This window comes from Sorghum bicolor, chromosome 5 (genome assembly GCF_000003195.3).
Source record: "Sorghum bicolor cultivar BTx623 chromosome 5, Sorghum_bicolor_NCBIv3, whole genome shotgun sequence".
In the NCBI taxonomy this organism is placed as follows: domain Eukaryota; kingdom Viridiplantae; phylum Streptophyta; class Magnoliopsida; order Poales; family Poaceae; genus Sorghum; species Sorghum bicolor.
Window position 1 is genome coordinate 39,936,301 of NC_012874.2, and position 18,664 is coordinate 39,954,964.

Sequence of the window (18,664 nt, forward strand, 5' to 3'; positions counted from 1 at the left end):
GGGCGCCCGCCCACCTCTTTCCACCAATCAGGGTGAAGTTCGGGGATCATGCTCCACCGACCTAATACTTCGAGGAAAACCACACGATCAATGTCGGTTTGATCCGACGGCCCAGATTCATTTGAAGAGACTATAAAACCAGACCCCCCTGGCCCCTGGAGATCATACCTCTTCTACAGAATCAAAGCTAGGGTTTCAATTCTTCATCCAAGTAGAGAGGATCCCTCTAGTTCTTCTAGTTCTACCTCTAGTTCATCTAGATCTAGTTCTAGTTCATCTAGTTCTAGTTCTAGTTCATCTAGTTCTAGTTCTAGTTAGTTCTAGTTGTAATCTAGAAAATAGGGAGAGAGAAGAGAGCGGAGGAGGAGCCGGATCTGTCGGATCTTCCTCAACATTATACTTTTGCAGCATCTGGTTCGTTCTTCATCGTTCTCCAGGTTCTTCAATTCATAATTCCTGAGTTCTCTAATTACTTTTATTTACATTCAAGTTATTTATTGGATTCCCACTTGCATCAAGTGCTCTAGTCTTTATAACGCTAGAGTAGTAATTAATAGATTAGACGTGGTGTTTAGTCTTGCGATTACCTGGAATTGCACCCAATCCTATGGATTGTTGTGGTAGCCCTAGGGTAGTGACATCCCTAACGGTCGACGTATTCCACCACGTTCGGATCGGTGTTTGTAGGACCGTAGTCAGACCTTCCTAGCCCTCTTCTCATCTCTTTCCATGGTTAGTGCTCTGATGTCCCGATATAGATAATCTTGAAGTAATTCTTGATTCTTAGATCAAATAGAGAACTCTCAGGAAACTTCCTCTCTTCCCACCAAAAATAATTATATAGTTATCCTTGGGTGATCTTGGATCTTAATTAGTACACTCACGTTCTCTTTGGAAAATAGATACTCTGGAATACTCCCGGGTGAAAGCTACATCGGTATCCGTGCGCTTGCGGATTTTTCTGTTTGCGTTTCAAATACCCAACAAGCTTTCTGGCGCCGTTGCCGGGGAACGGTAGCTGTGCTAGTTTCGAACCAAGTCGTTCGTGTATCCTTTTTCTTTTCTTTTTTTACCACACTCACCTTATCATTTTCACCACACCACATGGATTTCACTCTAAGCATTAATGAGCAGGGAATTTATTTCATAGCCACTTCATTTACTCCATGCTCATATGCAACATCTTCACAATCCATTGGTCTCTCCAACATCACCACATTCGAGATCTCCAACCCCCACTTCCTTTCTATTTATAAAAACTTTAAAAGGGCGGTTGTCGATGCATATGTCTATAATAAATTTTGCAGATCTCGTTGAGTTGATCTTGATATAGGTCAGCGTTGGACGGGAAACCACTTCGCTGACATAAATTGATGGTTTCCCAAGGACAAGCTTAGTGTCCTAAAACAAGCACTGATCAGATCGTAACATGTGCTTTTAATTATTTGCAACACTACCTTGTGTATTGAGCATATAAGGATAATTGTAAAAATAGTCCTTCGGGTATTCTTGTCGCTAACCTTTCCAGGATTGGAGCAAGAAGATCGGATGAATGACAAGTACAAGGTATGTCCAACCAATCATCATACAACATTGAATTAAATTCATCCAGACTTGAATTTTGCAAAATTCAAGCTTGGGGGAGTGCTTTATATAAAAACATCATTTGCCATGTTGCTATGTTGGTTGTCCCTACCTTTGAGACATGCTCAATTTGTTAAATAGTAATCACACTACTTCATCTCCACTTGAGTAGATCTCTATAAAAGCCATCACGCTACATTTGTTTATCCTAGTAAGTGTTAGTTTGGAAGTACTGTACATACTTCTATTGGTTTTAAAATTAAGCATGGTGCTTAGGTTAAACAGCCTTTCTTAATCTAATTAGACATAGAGTCTAGTTTGGTTATTGAACTAAAAACTGCTTGTGTAGACATTGGTATATTTTGTTGGACTAACCCCTGCAGGGAAACTTTCAATATCGACCTGGGAAGTCCTGAGATAAACTCACATTGGAGACAAAGAGAGACACACATGAAGTTTAACAATTTACACAAGGAAGGCATAGCTCACAAGAAATGATCCATGGAGGTGCCACAAACACGATGCACAACCACTAAGAAAGGAAAGCTTCCACAAGGTGATACTGTACCATCACTCTTCAATTAAGGTAACATCTTAATGTACTTGACTATCACTTTTATAAGCTTCTCCTTATTTCTGGCGTTCACATGAATAAAAAAGACAAACATGTATGATTTACAACTCTAGATTAACCAACCCAATCAATTCAACATGTTTAGTCCTTCCACCTTTGTGATCCCAAAATCCTAATCATATGAGCTAAAATATTGCACACTCAATCTTTGGAAGATATATATAAAAACATAAGTATAGATAGATTATCTTTCCATTAGGTTGAGCGATCTGATCTGACTAATGTTTTAAATGCTACACTCATGATCTTATTATCCATTAACTTTGTCTTGCTCACTATGCTTAAGGTTAGAGAAGAACAAATACACTTTTGGTTCTATTGGTGTTTTCCACCAACAGGGCCCATGCACTTGATCTCTACCTTGTCTCTATGAGCAGGTACACTTCGAACAAAATATGAAGGAGTTTTACAACTCCCAGACTCCACCAAGTGAAGAACCTAGATCTTGGAGCACAAACACACTGGAGATACTAGACACTCAGGCAATCACTGCCCTGAGATGCTTGAGGATGTAACTACTGGAGTAACCCCGTAGTGGAAGTAATTACTGACCTTCTGCCGGTCAAGAGAGACAATCCAGGACGCCCCGTCATCCCGATCTCCATCGGCATGGTGGACTTCCTAGAAGCACTCTGCAACTTTGGCTCCAGCGTCAACATTATGCTCAGGGTACTCTATGAAAAATTCTTTACACATCCTTTCCTAGAAACAACCATGTGTTTGCAGCTTGCAGATCAGACACTAAGTTTCCCAAAGGGAATATTGAAGAACCTCTACGTCCGAGTTGGTACCTTATACGCTCCAGCAGACTTCGTGGTGATAGAGACTGATACTCATGAGAGGGCACCCATCATCCTAGGGAGGCCATTCCTGAACACCTCGGGAGCCGTCATCTACGCTAGTGCTGCCAAGATCAGTTTCTACATCAAAGGAAAGGACGAAGACGTTTTCCTTCAAGAACAAGACTACACAAATCTTAGAGCAATCCTGACATGAACCAAGGAAAGGACCAACAGGAGGAACAAGAACAAGCAAATGTGGACCAAGTCAGCTAAGATGGTCACTGCAGCTCAAGGAGGTCAAGATCGTCAACTCAAGTCGCCTTTCTTGATCAAGAAGGACGACCCTGGTGTTCCAAGCATCGAGTGCACAATCAACGGATATTCTTTTCAGAAGACACTCTACGACACCGGATCTAACGTCAACATAATGGCCGCAGTCACTTATCAGCTCCTGCATGGAACCATGTCCCTACAACCAACATACATTCAGCTTCAGATGGCAGATCAGATATTCCGAAAGGTTTTCAGGTTATTGACATGGGAGAAGATGAGTACAATCCACCCATCATCCTTGGAAGACCGTTCCTCAGCACTGTTAAAGCAATCATCTAGATTGGAACCAGAGAAGTCCACATGCATTTCCTCTCTAACAAGGTACGCCGCTATTTTAACCTTAATTATATAGTTGAAGACTCTAAGCAGGTCAGAACAAGAAGAAGACGACGCAACCGTAACCAGAGAAGGCAAAATCATCAAGGACGGATGGGCAGACTATGAAGGAGAAGTAGAAAGGTCTGAAGACATACAGCTTGATCAGAACTGTCCTGAGGAGACCGTAGCACCGAGTCAGGTGTGGAGAGAGAAGATAGTTATACATGAAGAGGAGGCGCCGCTAGAACCACCGACTACGCCATCCAGCGAATCCCAGGACGACTGAGAAAACGGAGGGTCCCGTTCGGAGGACTTAAAAACACCGAACGCCTTGCCAAGAGGTAAACTTGGTAGTTATCCTTTTCCTTTCAATTATTTAAAGTAGTTTGCTTAGTTAACCAGGTTCATACTATCTTGAAAAGAAAATAAAAATATTAAAAATAGTAAGCCCCACGTGAGTATGCTCATGGCATAAAACACATAAGTACATTCACCGTGGTGGCGTAAAAATGAAATAAATATATTCCTATCCTATAAAAACAAAATTATAAAAATAAAATTATGATCCTACTAAAGAGAGTAATATTTATTAGAGGAGGCTCAACATGATAAAGGCTAGATATTTATGCTAACACTTAACTAGTTCCACAAAGCTTTGTTGTCTATTTGAGCTCCACAGAATTCAAGGATCAAAGAAGACTAGCATACGAAGGACATCCTAATCGCCGTTAGGGTACTGCCGACATTCAAATACACCTCCACCACTTGCTAGCTACATCAAAAGGAATTACGTCAAAATCCAGCTTGGGGGAGAGCACCCCCATTTATCCAGCTAAGTATTCTACTCATGTTTATACCTTACTCAAATAATAAAAAGATGCATAATCATATAAACCCAAATAAAGATTTTGTGCTTATATATATCTTTGCTTAGTTTGCTAAATAAATAAATAAATAAAATTTGCTATGAACCCTTGTGATAAGCTCTCATATGGAAATGATGAATAGTTGCTCTACCATGACTAGTTCTCAAAATTGAAATCTCTCTCTCAAGTTTAGACATCACTGTTATTAATTAAGATTTGCTCTAAACCTGAACTTGTGGGGAGAGTACTTGATCTAAAGTCTAAGTCGTTAACGGATACGATATGGGAAGGTTGAGCTGCTGTTTATCTGTTCCTAGAGATACTAGAATTCTGGAGAATTTTATCTTTGAAAATCTTTAAAATGTTGCATGATGAGTTCCTGTATGATGAGAGTTTAAATTCCTACCACAGCCATATATACATGCTTGCTAGACTATGAACTACTTATGAGCATTGAGTGTGGTCAAGCTGTGTAGACCCTTAGGAGCTTGTCATGTGGTTAAAATCAAGATTCACTTGCACGTTCACTCATACATGCTGCTTCTACTCCGGAAGTACGCATCCACATATATCCATCCATTTCCATCTCCAGAACCACCCAAAAATATTCTACTCCTAATTCGGGAGAGAATCGCCAAAAATATTTCTATTTTCCCCTATGAAATAAATGCTCAAGTTATCTTGTTACTACCACTTGCTATATTATCTCATGAGATGAGTGCTCTAATAAAAAAAGAGAAAAAAAAGAGATACGAGGAAATAAAAAGGGGCAAGTGCCCGGAACCTCGAAAAAAAAAGAAAAAAGTGAGACGAGAGGTAAAAATGGACAAGTGTCCGACAGTAGAATTAGGGGTACAAGATACCCACCTAAGAGAAAAGAAAAAAAAAGAAAATATAGAGCATCTCATTCTCCTCAAAAAGTTTCAAAACAGCAAGAAAGGTATGTATCCCCTCAAAAGAGCATAAGTAGAATTAGACTTCCACCATTGTTATCACCATCATCGCCATACACCATTCATTCGCCACACATGCACATCTTGATTTGACTTATTGACTTGTTCTTCTGGATCCATGGTTTGACTATGCAATAAATGTCTTGTAAGTATGTATTAGCTGTCTCCCATCTATGTACTCCAGATATCAAAAGCCTTATTAGAGTAGGGTGAGAGAGAAGGCAATGCCACTATGCCTTATACCACAAATACCACATACTTTGAGAGAAGGCATACACCATTAATGCCTTGGTAAGGATCCAGAAATACCACAAAAGAGAGACTAGAGAGAGTCATACAAGGAATCTCTGAGTTTTATTTGAAAATCGGCAAAAACTCCAGAGCTATAGCTGATCAAGAATAAGAGACATGGTGCTTGACTAGACCGTTCTATCTTTTAACTACTCAAGACAGAAGTGACGGTTACAAGTCCCATGGTGAAAGGTAAATGAGTAAGTTTTAAGTCTTAACAGTTTACTCTAACTAGAGATGAGATCTTGTGTAAACGCATGTGTATCTTTAAGTTATGAAACCACTGCAGAAACTCTTCAGTTCATCTTTGCTCAGGGACGAGCAAAGGTTAAGCTTGGGGGAGCTTGTTGACGGTCCTTAATGCTCACATTTAACCATCAAATAATCATAGAAAAGGATCCAAATGCAACCAACACCTAGACTTAGGGTTTTATCTGATAGAATTCCACAAGTTTTGGTGTTTGTCTATTTCTGCAGGGGGTTATCAGAAAATACAGAAGAAAGGCCCACACGTCGGGTTTACATAGAGATATTAACGTGCCGCGTAATTTTCCATCATCTAGAAGACTCCAGAAGCCACGGGACCGAAGCGGAAGCCGAGAGGCCTCAGGGACAGGGTGCCCGCCCACCACTTTCCACCAATCAGGGTGAAGTTCGGGGATCATGCTCCACCGACCTAATACTTCAAGGAAAACCACATGATCAATGTCGGTTTGATCTGACGGCCCAAATTCATTTGAAGGGACTATAAAACCAGACCCCCCTGGCCCTTGGAGATCATACCTCTTCTACAGAATCAAAGCTAGGGTTTCAATTCTTCATCCAAGTAGAGAGGATCCCTCTAGTTCTTCTAGTTCTACCTCTAGTTCATCTATATCTAGTTCTAGTTCATCTAGTTCTAGTTCTAGTTCATCTAGTTCTAGTTCTAGTTAGTTCTAGTTGTAATCTAGAAAATAGGGAGAGAGAAGAGGAGAGCGGAGGAGGAGCCGGATCTGTCGGATCTTCCTCAACATTATACTTTTGCAGCATCTGGTTCGTTCTTCATCGTTCTCCAGGTTCTTCAATTCATAATTCCTGAGTTCTGTAATTACTTTTATTTACATTCAAGTTATTTATTGGATTCCCGCTTGCATCAAGTGCTCTAGTCTTTATAACGCTAGAGTAGTAATTAATAGATTAGACGTGGTGTTTAGTCTTGCGATTACCTGGAATTGCACCCAATCCTACGGATTGTTGTGGTAGCCCTAGGGTAGTGACAGCCCTAACGGTCGACGTATTCCACCACGTTCGGATCGGTGTTTGTAGGACCGTAGTCAGACCTTCCTAGCCCCCTTCTCATCTCTTTCCGTGGTTAGTGCTCTGATGTCCCGATATAGATAATCTTGAAGTAATTCTTGATTCTTAGATCAAATAGAGAACTCTCAGGAAACTTCCTCTCTTCCCAACAAAAATAATTATATAGTTATCCTTGGGTGATCTTGGATCTTAATTAGTACACTCACGTTCTCTTGGAAAATTGATACTCTGGAATACTCCCGGGTGAAAGCTACATCGGTATCCGTGCGCTTGCGGATTTTTCTGTTTGCGTTTAAAATACCCAACAGTGCCCTTCTTCAAAATATAGCATTTAAAACCAAACACTCTAAAGAATGAGATATTGGGCTTTCGTCAATGAAGTAGCTCATATGGGGTCTTCTCAAGTAATGGATGACAATAGAGCCTATTGATAGAATAGCAAGCCGTGTTGAATGCTTCATCCCAAAACTTGTGACTCACATTATACTCATTAAGCATGGTCCTTGCCATATCAAGCAATGTTCCATTCTTTCTCTAAACAACACCATTGGAGGGTGGATTGTATTTGGCCGAGAATTGGTGTCCAATACCAAAGTCATCACAAAGATCACCAATTCTTGTATTCTTGAATTCACTACCATTGTCACTTCTAAACTTCTTAATCTTGATTTCAAACTCGTTGTGAACTCTCTTGACAAAGGTCTTGAATGTATCAAACACTTCACTCTTGTCACTAAGAAAGAATACCCATGTAAATCTTGTGAAATCATCAACAATGACAAATCCATATTTGTTCCCACCAATGCTAGAATATGTTCTTGGTCCAAATAGATCCATATGTAATAACTCAAATGCCTTGCATGTGCTCATTGCACTCTTCTTAGGATGTGCACTTCCATCTTGCTTCCCAGCTTGACAAGCACTACATAATCTATCCTTTTCAAACTCAACATCTTTTAAGCCGTTGACTAGATCATGACTCAATAATTTCTTCAATTGTTTCATGCCAACATGACCAAGCAATCTATGCCATAGCCAACCCATGCTAGATTTTGATATCAAACAAGTTGATAGAGATGTTTCACTAGCATTAAAATAAACTAGGTAGAGGTTCTCAAATCTAAATCCTTTGAATATCATATTGGAACCATCTATGCTCACAACCTCAACATCATTTGGTCCAAATATGCACTTGAAACCCAAATCACAAATTTGTGCCACCGAGAGAAGATTGAAATCTAAGCTTTGAACTAGTAACACATTGGATATGCTCATGTCATTTGATATTGCAATCTGACCATTCCCAACAACCTTGCCTTTCTTGTTATTGCCAAATGTGATAGAATCAATGCCACTAACATTATCATTGATATAGTCAAACATTCTTGATGTACCGGTCATATGTTGAGTGCACCCACTATCAATGATCCAATGCCTTCCTCCGGCCTTATAATTCACCTATAATCAAATCAATGAGATTTAGGTACCCACTTTTGCTCGGGTCCTTGTAGGTTAGTAACTAAGCTCTTGGGAACCCAAATTGCCTTCTTCTTTGGGCCAACAATGGGTGTACAACGAACCTAGCTCTCACACCCTTCTCACTCTTGGTAAGCACATAACAAGAATCAAAAGATATAGCATTAACTTGTTTCTTATTATTGTTCATTTTATTACAATTATGCTCTAGGTGCCCAACTTGCTTACATCTATAGCAATATTGACCATTGCTCTTCACAAAGCTAGGCTTTGGAGTTGCAAAGGCCTTCTTGCCTTTCATGGGGTTGTAGCCAAATCCCTCTTTGTTGAGAGAGAACCTTTGGCTACCCAAGCACTTTAGCAAGCGGGCCTCTCCACCATAGGCTTTGCCTAAAGCAAGAGTGAGCTCATCCACCTCTCTCTTGAGAGTCTCATTTTCAACCGTTAGCGAAGCATCACAAGCGACACCATCACCACTAGTAGAGGTAGAGTGGGTGGTGCTGGATGAAGAGCTACAAGAGAGGTTAGCATCATGAATAATGATAGGATCAACAATTATATCACATGTTACACCTATATCACTTGATACAACAACCTTCTTCTTTACTTGTTGCTCAAGAAGCAATGAGTGAGCTTTTTCAAGCTTGGAATGAGCTTAGCCGAGGTTCTCATGGTCTTCCTTTAGACTCTCATGAGTGGTCATAAGCTCACTATGGGCTTTCTCAAGTATTTCTACCTTCATAGAAAGCTTCTTACACTCTTTATCCTTAGCAATAGCAATATCTCTAGTTTGTTCCATCAAGTCATATAGTTGTTCTTTAGTTGGTTCATTATTATCATCATCATTAGCATATTCCATCTCACTATCATCATCACTATTATCATATTGTACCTTTGTTTCCTTTGCCATGAAGCATGAATGAGAAGTAGATAATAGAGATGGCTTCTTGTTGATAGCAATAGAAGCAAGAGCCTTGTTGGAAGATTCTTCTTCTTCTTCATTATCACTCTCCCAAGTAACCACAAAGGCACCATCCTTGCCCTTCTTTAGAGTCATTCTTGCCTCTCTTTTTTTCTTCTCAAACTTGCCCCTCTTGTTCAAGTTGTTGTTCTTCTTCTTCTCAAAGGGACACTCATTTTGAACATGATCGGGGCTATCACAATTGAAGCACCTCCTTGATTGCTCATTTCTCTTGGAGTTGTCAAACCTCTTCTTCAGGCCTCTTCTCTTGATAAACATGTGACCCATCTTCTTGACCGCAAGAGCAAGTGCCTCATCATCAATCTCAAACTCTCCATCTTCACCATTATAATCTTCCTCTTCAATGATAGGAGAATTGCTACTAGAGGAGGTGGCCTTGAATGCCACAGTTTGCTTCTTCTTCTCTTCTACCTCCATGTCCCTCTCATCAACTTGCTTGTCATACTTGTCATAGGTCAACACTTGTCCAAGCAAATCATTTGGCTTTAGTTTATCAAGCCCATCCTTTGAAGCATCATGATCAACATCTTGAATCTTCCAGGCAAACACATCAAGAACTTGACACAAAAATCCTCATCTTGTATCTTGTATCCCAAGCTCTTGAAATCATTTACGGTCACATGTAGACGATGAAACGCTTCGAGGATTGTTTCATCATTCTTCATATTGAAGTTCTCAAATTATTTCTTGAGACCATAAAGCTTGGCACTTTTGACAACCTTGGTACCCTCATATGTTTCACTCAACCTTTTCCACACTTCATGTGCCGTTTCGAAGTCCTTGATGCCCTCAAAAATCATGGTGTCAATGCCTTCATAAATTATGTTGAGTGCCATTCTATTGCATGTTCTATTTGCTCTATCTTCATCGGTGAGATTGTCAGGGTCAATGATGGCATAATCATTTTCGGTGACCTCCAACACTCTCTCATGAATAGAGCCAAGGCGCATAGACATCTTTCTCTTCCAATGATCAAAATAATTAATGCCATCAAAGAAAGGTGGTTTGCCCCCAACATGATTGAACACAACATGAGCCATCTTTTAACACCGAAGGATGTTAAGACTTGATTAGAGCGGTGACCTAGCTCCGATGCCACGTGTAAGGTCCAAGATGGCTAGAGGGGGGTGAATAGGCTATTAAAAAATCTATAAAACACTAGAGCAAATTGTTAGTAACACAAATGGCTATAAAAGCGGCTTGCTTTAGCTCTAATTGTTAGGCAAGCCACCTAATGCAATTCTAGTAATTATAATCTCTATGCACTCACACGGCTAGGTCTCTACTCTAACTAATTAGAGAGCTAACAAGATAAATTGCAAGTATGAAAGAGAAGGGAATTTGAATTTTATACCGACGCTGAAGAGTAGAGGATGTTGCCAATCACCAAATAATTAATTCCAACAATATATGTATCAAACAATCCAATTCACCGGGAAACAAGAGATGACACAAATATTTTTCTCCCGAGGTTCACTTACTTGCCGGTAAGCTAGTCCCCGTTGTGTCGACCAACACCTAGATGGTTCTTCGGTGTGACTTGCAAGCCACCCTCGCAAGGAAACCGCAAGACCCCACTCTCATGTGCGTTAACTCCATGACACGAGCAATCCACTAGAGTTGGAATTTAGCACTCCGCTGGGGAACCACAACAACCCCTCACAAATATCACCTAGATTAGGGGCGGACACAATCACCAAATCCCCTCACCAATCAATCCAACACCAACCGTCTAGGTGACGACAATCACCAAGAGTAACAAGAAATCCACAATCCCAACAATCAACTAGTGCCACAAATATGAATCACAAATGCATAAACACTAGGGTTTCCCAACTCCTCTCACCAAAGAGTACCAACCATGGGAATGGAGAGGAGAGGGAGGAGATCCTCTTGGAGCTCTCAAATCGATCTGTAGAGCTTTCTCTCTCACTTGAATGGAGCACAAATCCTTGGGAGTGAGAGAGGAGAAGGGGAGAGCTTTTCTTTTCTTGGAGTTCTTCAAGAGAGCAAGAATGGGGAATAGATTGAGGAGGAAGAAAGGAAGGGGTGAAACCCGACCTTATCCTCTGCCAGCCACTCATCCGATCGTTGCAGCACCCCAATCTCGCGAGAAATTCCAGTGCGGGTAGGAAAAAATTCCAGGCGCACACACTTTTGACCGTTGGCGTGGGTGAACTCCAGTACTGAAAAATTTCCAATGCGGGGGAGCTAAAATTCCAACCGACCCCTCTCTGTTGCAAGCACAAATACCAGAATATCCAGGTAGGGTAGAGAATAACTCCGATCGACCCCATGCTGTTTGGGCAAGACTACTAGCTCGGTTTTCCAACTCAAAACCCCTTTTTAAAGTGCTAACTTTCCCACCAAGTACCAAAAACAATTGAGCACTTAAGTTAGCATTTTCACAAATAATTGTTAGGGTTTTCTCATGTATTATCACCACGTCACTAAGCGCAATGCATATGCAAAAAAGACTCACACTTAGTGGCACTGGATAACCATTGCAATTAAAGATTTCCCCTCTTTATAATACGGTTATCTATCCTAAGTCCACTCACACCCTCTAGGTGTCTTGAGTGGCAAAACAAAATGGCCCTATTAAAAAATACCTTTGCCTTGAGCCCATTTTGTTTTCTCTTTCTTCTTTTCAAAGTTGGAGCACTTGAATATCATATTTTGGTCATCCCCATCACCATGACCATCATCTAGCTCCATCACTTGGTGTGTACCAACCTATCTTTGTATTTCACTCATGACAAAGGTTAATACACATAGGTTTCATCAATTATCCAAAACCAAACTAGGGCTTTCAAAGGGGCTGATCACCTCAGGCGAAAGGGTAAATCATGACTCACAGTGAAAGTGTACAACCTCTGTAGAGTGTAAAACTGATATATCATCCGTGCTCACGGTCACGAGCGGCCTTGGACCAATACAGAATAAATAATCACTAATGGCAAATCATTAAATGTTATTATTGTTAATATGTTGTTTATGCTATTCTTTATTCACTTTACCTGATCATGAGTTTACTATGGGTCATGACAACTTGATGCTACTCCTATGCTAAAATTGTGACAACTAAAAACTACATGCAGTTGAACCAGTGTCTAACCTTTGAGCCTCATGAACCCCATGTTACACTTGTTAAGTACGAGGTGTACTTACACTTGTTTATTTTCTTTATTTGGATAAAAATCCCGGATGGGTAACAGATGGCATGGATAATGACTACTACCAATACTTCCCTGCGGATTTCTAGTCTTGTGGTCAACCAGTTGACGTGCCTATGTGATGGAGCTTCCATGCAAGAGTTATCTTTTATTTCAGCTTTATTTGTGTAAAGACTCTGAGTTATATCGTTATGTAATAAACACTTGTGATGATACTCCCTATAATTTGTCGGCTTATGTGTGATTGATCTCTGGGCACACATAAGGTTTTCCATTCAATTTTGGATGTGAAAAATTGGTATCAGTGCGGTGTTGACTGTAGGACGCAAGCCTAAATAGAAATGGTCATTTTTGTTGTCTTTTCTTCTCTATTTTCATGCTTACCATCTTGCTCTTGTTATTTGCTAAAATTTTTATGCTTCTACCATCTCACTCTATTATGAAATTATTCCTTCTAATCTAACTTCTCTCCGGTCTATTCTATAGATGGTTCGTGCCAACAAGACCGCTCGTATCTCCACTGGAGGGTATCACCCACCTCGTTACCAATACGAGTATATGGAGCCACAAGAGGAGAGTTCACCGGAACATGAGGAGACCCCACCACCTTCAGATCAAGCATCTGAGCCAGAAATATCGCAAGTGGAGCCTGAACCAGAGGAGGATCCCCAGGAGGTCATACTAATTTCTGATGATGAAGAAGAAGGCGCTCCCGGAGGAGGTCAACCCCCATCACCGCCGCAAGATGGACCTGTTGAAGATGATGAGTCCCCTCCCATAGGGTGGACTAGAAAGGTGTACCACAAGGCTTCGTGCAACGCTCCGTCGCATCACCGGCTGGTGGGAATGTTGGAGACTTACTTCTCTGACTGGGATGCAATAGTGGAGTATTCATGCATCGAGTATACGCACCCCCTGGAGAACACCTACTGGAAGTCCAGGGTGCTGATCTTTCCCAAGGATGTGGAGAAAGAAGCATACCTGAAGGACTGTGGCTACCGCCATGATGGACATAGAGCTACTATGGGAGACAGCATGGAGGAAGCAGCTTTCACAGCATGTTTGTTCCTCCGTGAGCAAAGTTTCCGTAACATACGGTGGGATCTACACCGTTATCTACCCCGCCTAGACCCGGAACATGGATGGGGAATACTGGAGCCAACAGATTTAGACCCAATCTCCCGAGTGATGGTGTAATTTGCTCATGAGATGGTGGAAAAGCATCTGAAATTGCAAGACATGGTGATAGCACAAGGAAAGGCTCTCAAGAGGTGCTACAAGATGATTGACGACCATCGCGAGAGGGAAGGACAGCCCAAGATCTATGGGAAGCTTGACTATGAACCACACCCTTAGTGTTGGAAGTCCCTAGTTTGTAATAAGCCGTTAGAAGCGCAAGTGAGTCGAGTCAAGTTAGTGTGGTGTGCTTTTTGTTATGCTTAGTTGCTTTGTTATTATGTTTATGAGTGAGTTGGATCTTTGTAATGAGTGCTGGGACTTTGTAGGCATGTCTACAAGTTCCATAGTTTAGGTTATTAAGGATTAAGGTTTAATGAATAAATAGTTGGGTTGGTATATCTGTCTTTCCTGTTTCCTTTCTTTAAACCAATCTGTCTTAATAATTTTACTCAGAAAAATCAGTTCGACCAAAAATTATGGAAATATTATGAGAATAACTAGACTTAAGCATCTTTCCTATGCCGCTGGAATCGCCATTTTATCTCATCTGGGCCGAGAGATATGAATGTTGAAAACAGAGGTTCCTGTGCAGTTTGAGTTCTGGGACAGTTTCGATTGGAGACAGTTTATGGCTAATTTAATATCTGAATCTGAATTTGTGCTCTAAATAAACGTTGTAGAAAATTTCTTAAGCTTTCCAACCCTCAAAGTTTCGCCTCTGTTGGACTTTTATATCTCGAGTTATGATTGTTTTACTGAACTGCTGGCACTGGACTCACTCAGAAAATTTTCAGAATTGCAAACTTGTTCTTGAATGTCTATAATTTGGGAGATTCTAAAGTTCTGCATGTTATGACAGATGCCGCCAAGAGGTAGAGGACGTGGAAGGGGTGTTCCACTCAACCCACCTGCCACCATCGAACAGCTACTAGCAGTCCAGACGCAGCTTATGGAAGCCCTGGTGAATAACCAACAAAATCATCCAATCGGAGGGGCACCACCGCGTGATAAGCGGGGTGAATTTTTGAAAGGTCATCCCCCTGTGTTCACACACACGACTGATCCACTAGAGGCAGATGACTGGCTTCGTGCAGTGGAGAAGCAACTCAACATAGCACAGTGTGATGATAGGCAGAAGGTGTTGTTCGCATCTGGACAACTTCAGGGAGAAGCTCAGACATGGTGGGAGTCGTTTGAGTATGGACGACCTCCCAATGCACCGGCTATCACATGGCTGGAGTTCAAGGTGAACTTTAGGTCCTACCACATACCAGAAGGGTTAATAGAACTGAAGGCAGAGGAGTTCCGAAGTTTGAAGCAGGGATCTATGACAGATCCAGAGTACCGGGACAAGTTTGCTCAGTTGTCGCGCTATGCTCCCAATGAGGTGGCTAATGATGCTGATAAAAAGCGCCTCTTTCTGAAGGAATTGTATGATGGGCTCCAACTCCAACTGATGTCTAATGAATACCCCAACTATCAGACGCTTGTGAACCTGGCTATCGTAGTGGATAACAAGCGTAAGGAGATGGATGCTAAAAGGAAGAGGATGCACGGACAGGCCTCTGGAAGTAATACTCGTCCACGCACCAACCAGCAGCAGGGTTCTCAGCAAAGGTACCATGGCCACCTTCACAGTGGAATCATGGTCAGTACCCCAGCGCAACCAGTTCCAGCAGCGGCCGCAGAACCAGCAGAATCAGCAGCAGGGCAACCAGCAGATATCACGCCAGGGTATGCCTAGCAACACTCCAATGAAGACTAGTGCCCCCAACACCCCCAACAAGTGTTTCCGCTGTGGTAAAGAGGGTCACCTGTCATATCACTGCCCTGAAAAGCAAAATCAGCAGACCCCCTAGAAGCAGAATAGCCACCAGAAGTCAGCTCCTAATACAGGAAGGTTTAATCATATGTCTTTTGAGACAGCACAGCAGGAACCGGAGGTCATGCTCGGACGTTCGAAGTCAACTCTATCCCTGCATCTGTTCTTTTTGATTCTAGGGCTTCGCATACTTTCATATCACAAGCATTTGTTAGAATACATAGCTTACCCTTATGTGCCATGAAGAATCCCATACTAGTAAACTCACCAGGGGGAAGTATGCAAGCTTCTTATAGTTGCCTCCCACTTACATTAACTCTAAGGGGGGTAGAGTTCAAGATATGCCCGATTGTGTTGAGAGCATCTGGTATAGATGTGATTTTGGGAATGGATTTTATGAAACAACAAGATGCTTCAATTCAGTGTAAAGGAAATGCAGTTGCACTAACAACACCAAAAGGGGACAGGATCTGTGTGGAAGTTGCAGTTCAGCCTCAGCCAACAGCTACAGTGAACCAGCTTGATAACAGTGTCAATCAGGAGGACCCGGTTGTTGATGAGTTTCCAGACGTGTTCCATGATGATTTGCCAGGTATGCCACCTAACCGTGACATTGAGTTTATTATTGAATTATTACCTGGCACTACACCTATAGCTAAACGTCCATGAGAATGGGGGTTAAAGAATTAGAAGAACTTAAGAAATAAATAAAGGAGTTGCAGGAGAAAGGTTTCATTCGTCCTAGCTCTTCACCTTGGGGAGCACCAGTGATTTTTGTCGATAAGAAAGATGGTACGCAGAGGATGTGTGTAGACTACCGGTCACTCAATGAGGTCACAATCAAGAATAAATATCCATTGCCTAGAATTGATGATTTGTTTGATCAGTTGAGAGGTGCTTGTGTGTTTTCCAAGATTGATCTTCGTTCTGGGTACCATCAGCTGAAGATTCGTGCCACTGATATACCAAAGATAGCATTTACGACCCGGTATGGTTTGTATGAGTACACAGTGATGTCTTTCAGTCTGACCAATGCTCCTGCCTACTTTATGTACCTGATGAATAAGGTGTTCATTGAATTTCTTGATAAGTTTGTGGTGGTGTTTATTGATGACATATTGGTATTCTCCAAGACTGAGCGAGAGCATCCTGAGCATCTGAGGTTAGTCTTGCAGAAGCTTCGGGAACACAAGTTATATGCCAAGCGGAGTAAGTGCGAGTTTTGGCAGGAAGAAGTTTCCTTTCTAGGCCATGTTGTTTCTAATGGTGGAATAGCTGTGGATCCAAGCAAGGTGAAGGACGTGCTTGATTGGAAACCACCTACCGATGTGAGTGGAATCCGTAGATTCTTGGGATTGGCTGGTTACTACCGAAGGTTTATTGAGGGGTTTTCTAAGCTTGCCAAACCGATGACAGCCCTGCTTGAGAAAAACGCCAAGTTTGTGTGGTCTGGTAAGTGTCAAGAAAATTTCGAGGAGTTGAAGAAGAGATTGACTACAGCCCCAGTGCTAGTGTTGCCAGATCTAAGTAAAAAATTCTCCATATACTGTGATACATCCCGTCTAGGACTTGCGTGTGTTCTTATGCAAGAAGGAAGAGTAGTGGCATATGCATCCCGACAGTTGAGGAAGCATGAGTTGAGTTATCCTACTCATGACTTGGAGTTAGCCGCAGTGGTTCATGCCTTGAAGATCTGGAGGCATTATCTTATCGGTCATAAGAGTGACATATACACGGACCATAAGAGTTTGAAGTATATATTCACACAGTCAGATCTGAATTTGAGGCAACGTCGGTGGTTAGAGCTGATCAAGGACTATGATTTGGAGATACACTACCACCCTAGGAAAGCAAATGTGGTTGCAGACGCCCTAAGCAGGAAGAGCTATGCCAATGAGGTGCAAATAGCCTCTATGGCTGAAGAGTTATGTGCTGAAACTTCACACCTGAATCTGGGTTTTGTTATTAATGCCGTTGAGTTAGTAATAGAACCTACCTTGGAGCAAGAAATACAAAAGGGTCAGTTGCAGGATGAAAAGCTGAAGGAGATAGATGAAAACATAGTGATCGGAAAGGCATGAGGATTCCGGATGGATGACAATGGGACACTATGGTTTGCGAAAAGGCTATGTGTGCCTGAGGATCGATCTATTAGAGAGGCAATTCTATGAGAGGCACACGAATCCGCTTATTCTATACACCCTAGCAGCACTAAGATGTACCTAGACCTAAAAGAGAAATATTGGTGGTATGGCTTGAAGAGAGATGTTGCTGAGTATGTCGCTTTATGTGATACTTGCCAGAGAGTCAAAGCAGAACATCAGAGACCGGTAGGATTGTTGCAACCAATGAAAATCCCTGAGTGGAAGTGGGAGGAAGTTGGTATGGACTTCATAGTGGGATTACCCCGCACTCAGAAAGGTTATGACTCTATATGGGTAATAGTAGATCGGTTAACAAAGGTCGCTCATTTTATCCCGGTTAAGAACAAATACAGTGGACCAAAATTGGCTGAGTTGTACATGGAAAGAATAGTGTGCTTGCATGGGGTCCCCAAAAAGATAGTTTCTGATCGAGGTACCCAGTTTACGTCTCACTTTTGGCAGAAGGTGCATGAATCCCTGGGAACTAAGCTGAATTTTAGTACAGCATACCATCCCCAAACCGATGGGCGGACTGAGAGGACTAATCAAATTTTGGAATATATGCTGAGGGCATGTTCTTTGTAGTATGGAACGAGTTGGGATAAGAGCTTCCCATATGCAGAGTTTTCATACAACAACAGCTACCAGAAAAGTCACCAGATGGCACCATTTGAAGCCTTGTATGGGCGGAAGTGTAGAACCGCGTTGTTTTGGAATCAAGTGGGAGAAACACAAGTGTTTGGACCAGATGTGCTACGGGATGCGGAACAGCAAGTGAGAGTAATTAGGGAAAACTTGAGAGCAACACAGTCCTGACAGAAGAGTTAT

The 18,664-nt window shown here is 41.7% G+C and overlaps 1 protein-coding gene across 1 annotated transcript; it reads left to right on the forward strand.

The window, feature by feature from the left end:
- On the forward strand, positions 14,730–15,614 carry LOC110435933. The gene has a single exon (XM_021462042.1). The coding sequence runs from the start codon at positions 14,730–14,732 to the stop codon at positions 15,612–15,614; it is 885 nt and encodes a 294-aa protein (XP_021317717.1).

What these genes read in the sequence shown, in the direction of transcription:
- LOC110435933 (XM_021462042.1), top strand. Translation starts at nt 14,730, where the DNA reads ATGCCGCCAAGAGGTAGAGGACGTGGAAGGGGTGTTCCACTCAACCCA.